This window comes from Sceloporus undulatus, chromosome 2 (genome assembly GCF_019175285.1).
Source record: "Sceloporus undulatus isolate JIND9_A2432 ecotype Alabama chromosome 2, SceUnd_v1.1, whole genome shotgun sequence".
NCBI lineage: Eukaryota > Metazoa > Chordata > Lepidosauria > Squamata > Phrynosomatidae > Sceloporus > Sceloporus undulatus.
In genome coordinates, this window is record NC_056523.1 from 16,232,805 (window position 1) to 16,236,827 (window position 4,023).

Sequence of the window (4,023 nt, forward strand, 5' to 3'; positions counted from 1 at the left end):
GGGGAGAAGATGAAAATAGAAATCTAGGATAGAATGGGATGTATTGTTGTGATGACATGCCGACATTGACTATAGAATTGCTCGGAGTGTTCTCTCTAGGAATCTCTCAGTCTTTCAGTGCAACTTTTGGTTAAAGCGACCATAGAGTTGCAACTGGAGTACCTAGAATCAGTAGCTTGGATCAATCCAGCGTTCTCAAACCGTGGTGTGACCCCCAAAAGATGCAAGAGTTTCTCAAAGGGGGACACAAGACTTGAAGGCCCTCGTCCCCCTTCTCATCCTCTTCCCAACCTTTCTGCCTGGAGGGGGAAAGTACAAGCGAAGAGTCATTGCAGCAAGGTCCTGAGCCTTTCTCCCAAACATTCCATTCTATCTCTAGAACTCATTTTCATCCCCAAAACCCTGCTAATTAACACATTTCCTTGATTTCCTTCTCTTTATGGTTAGCTGTGCCCATCTCTAGATGTACTGAAAGTTGTCACCCTGGTATATGCTAGTGCGTGCTGCTAGACGGCATGAAAGGAACAATCTCCACTGAGAAAGGTAGGTGACTCCAGAGTAGAACTGCCCCTAAGTGTACTTTTAAACTTGGACCCTTTCTTGGCTTTGCATTTGTTTCCTGATGTTTCACCAGCAACATGACTGGCATCTTCAGAGAAGAAATCCAAAACTTTTCCAAGCTCTCTCTCTCCAACTTTCTCTTCTCCCTCACCCTCTTCCTCCTCACTGCCTTTATCATGCACTGAACTCAATGGACGATACAAATGTGAGGAAATTAGTGTCCATTAAGTATACAGCTTTTCCTTTTTTTAAAGCCAAATGGGACTCCTTTAAGCAACTTTTGGACCACTGTGTTACTTTGTTGTAACATATAGCCCTCTAGCACATTCCAGCAGCTCTTGTGGCGTAGCCAATGCTGAGGAATGCTGGAGGCTGCAGTCCAACAACATCCAGATGTTGAGTGATATGCAGGGTCATGAGCCCTGGTTAGTACCTTCAGGGAAAGAACCAGCAAAGCCCCCTTTGAGGATTCCTTCCCTAAGAAAACCTTATGAATTTGTGGATTTGCCATACTTGATGGGCAACTTGAAGGCACATGTGCAAATACACAACACACACACACACACACACACCCAGAGTATAAACTCTGCAAGCCTAGAGCCGTGGGGTGGTGGTGGTATATTTGGCCCTAGGGCATATCTGGCTGAAGGCACAGAAGAAAGAAAAAAGCAGTGAGCACTGACAACACTGTTTGCATAATATAGTCTTTAGGACACATGTGGACAATGCTGAGAAGGCTACAGTCTAATAAACATCCAGATCATAGAAGCATTGCTACTTGAAGTTGTGTGTGAGCACATGCACACAATCCCTGCAACCACTGGAGTCAGGTGGGCCATATCTGGAAAGAGAAAGGCCATAAGAGGCTTTAAAACTATTTTTGCAGCATGTATTTTTGCTGCCATGAGAGACAGGTTGAGAGTGGTGGGGAGGACTGATTGTACACACTTGGACCTCTGTATCACCAGAATTAATTATCCACACCTTGAATCTATTCCAAAAAAGTATAAATTCAAAAAGCAGACCTTGATTTTACCTTTCTATATGAGTGATGCAATTTTCCCGCTCTGTTAGATTTAATGATAATTGAGCATCCACAGAATATGATATCCAGGGAGAGGGGATCCTGGAACCAAACTTCAGCAGATACTAAAGGTCTACTGTTTCTGGCAAGGCTATCTTCCTCTCCTGATGTTGTTCTCAGGAGGACGACTCCAATGCCACACTGCCTCTGAACCTGAAGGATGCAGAATGTGCAGTCTTCCAGTTATTGTTAGACAATACTACCTCACCTTTGGTTCTAATGGCTAATGCACTTGCAGTGCAAAAACAAATGAAAGGTCACACATTTCATACCTACTTTTTAGTTATTTTAATGAACCACAGACTACAGTTATTTAAGATAATACTAATGCCATAACTGTTCTTTTCAGATGCTGACCATTGCCAGGAGTGTCCAGATGATCAATATTCAGATAAGGACCATTATCAATGTGTGGCCAAGGTTGTCACCTTCCTATCCAATGGAGAAGCTCTGGGAATCATCATAGTTTTCTTTGCTGTATTCCTATCCCTGAACGCAGGCGTTGTGTTAGGAATTTTCCTGAAATACCAAGCAACACCCATGGTCAAAGCCAACAACCGTGACCTCACCTACATGATCCTTGTCTCCCTCTTCCTTTCCTTTCAATGCTCCCTTCTATTCATTGGGCGGCCACACATAGTGACCTGCCTTCTCCAACAAACTGCCTTCAGCACCATCTTCTCAGTTGCTGTCTCTTCCTTGTTGGCAAAAACCGTCATGGTGGTGGTGGCCTTTATGGCAACAAAGCCAGGGAGTAAAATGAGGAAATGGCTGGGGAAGACCTTGGCCAACTCCATTGTCATTTCTTGTTCTGGTGTTCAGGTGACCATTTGTACGATCTGGCTGGGAATCTCTCCCCCTTTCCCAGATGCCGACATGCACTCCCAACCAGGGCAGATTGTATTGCAATGTTATGAGGGATCTGCAGCCATGTTTTATATTGCTCTTGGCTACATGGGTTTTCTGGCCACTATCTGTTTCACTCTGGCTTTCTTTGCTAGGAAGTTGCCAGGGGCCTTCAATGAAGCCAAGTTGATCACCTTCAGCATGTTGGTGTTTTGCAGTGTTTGGGTGTCCTTTGTGCCCACTTACCTGAGCACCAAAGGGAAATACATGGCAGCTGTGCAGGTCTTCTCCATCTTGTCCTCCAGTCTGGGGTTACTGGGTTGCATTTTCATCCCCAAATGTTACATTATATTATTTAGGCCCGACTTGAATACAAAGGAACATCTGATGACGAAAACTTGAGATGAGTTCTGATTCTCCTTTTATTATTGCATTTCTGCTTTGTCCCATGTGGCTGCAATGAACATGATATCTTCCAGTTTATCTAGATTGATATTAAAGTCTAGGTGTCATCTTTGCACAGGCTTTGTGAAATAAAGCAAGTGTGATGGGCTGGATCAATGTATTGCTATATGAGAAGTACCACAGAAAATGGGAAACTGTTTATCCAGAGTGTTTATTCAGTGTTTAAAAAGCCCACCTCATTTCAGCCACACTAGGCCTTCTTCAGGAGCTGAAAACAAATATAAATACAATTAAAATATAACATTTAAAATGATAGGACAACAGTCAGCAAGCTATGATACAAAGATATTCTTATAGATCTTGTCAAAGTCATACATACCTTTTGACAGAAATCATTGCAGTTATAATCACTCTCAAAATTACAGGACCTTAGAAATAAAGGGATCCAGCAGTGTAGCATTTCTGAATATACATACTCCAGGTGACCTTGGAAGGGCATAACCATATGATATGTCTTAGAGGTGGAACACAGGGACAAATTTATGTTATTAAAGAATTATATTACATTCATACCCATACATGTGTTCTCATGTATTATTTCCCTGGTATATTCATATTAAAGATATAGGTCCAAATCTTCATTTAACCCTGCAAGCACCAAGGATTTTGGCTTTAGAACCTCTTTTTTCTTTAAAATATGTTCTTTATTACAGTGGCCCCTTCCTATATGTGGGGGATCTGTTCCAGACACACACACTCCACGCATATGGGAAAAACAATGTAAAGTTAAATCTCTTTATATGCTAGGGCGGCACATTCCCGCCCATGCTGTTTTGTCCTCCGTGGCTTGCCATATGTATAAGCTCAAATCCACAGGCATCAAGCCCGTGTATGGTGTGGGCACACTGTATTATAAATTCTTTCTATAACCCAAAATCAGGAATCAGCTGCAAAATGTTGCATTTCTCCAAAATGACCAACTAAAGGAGCCCCCACTCTTCTATTTTTTAGATTAGAGAGGCGTTTCCCTATTCTGCATTTTACTGATCTTGTGGTCCATGCCACATAAAGTTTCTTACATGCACATTGTATAGCAATGTTCTGATCACTGGCAGACTGGACCTCCT

At 42.5% G+C, this 4,023-nt stretch overlaps 1 protein-coding gene across 1 annotated transcript; it reads left to right on the forward strand.

The window, feature by feature from the left end:
* The first annotated feature begins 515 nt into the window (after positions 1-515).
* LOC121923923 (vomeronasal type-2 receptor 26-like) lies at positions 516-2,893 on the forward strand. The gene is made up of 2 exons (XM_042454867.1): positions 516-543; positions 1,995-2,893. Exons 1-2 carry the CDS (start codon positions 516-518, stop codon positions 2,891-2,893), a joined length of 927 nt encoding a protein of 308 aa, XP_042310801.1.
* The last annotated feature ends 1,130 nt before the right edge of the window (positions 2,894-4,023 follow it).

Excerpts from the sequence above, each read along its gene's own strand:
- LOC121923923 (XM_042454867.1), top strand. The coding sequence starts at position 516 with ATGAAAGGAACAATCTCCACTGAGAAAG. Across the intron at positions 544-1,994 it reads AACAATCTCCACTGAGAAAG|ATGCTGACCATTGCCAGGAG; the intron begins GTAGGTGACTCC and ends TGTTCTTTTCAG.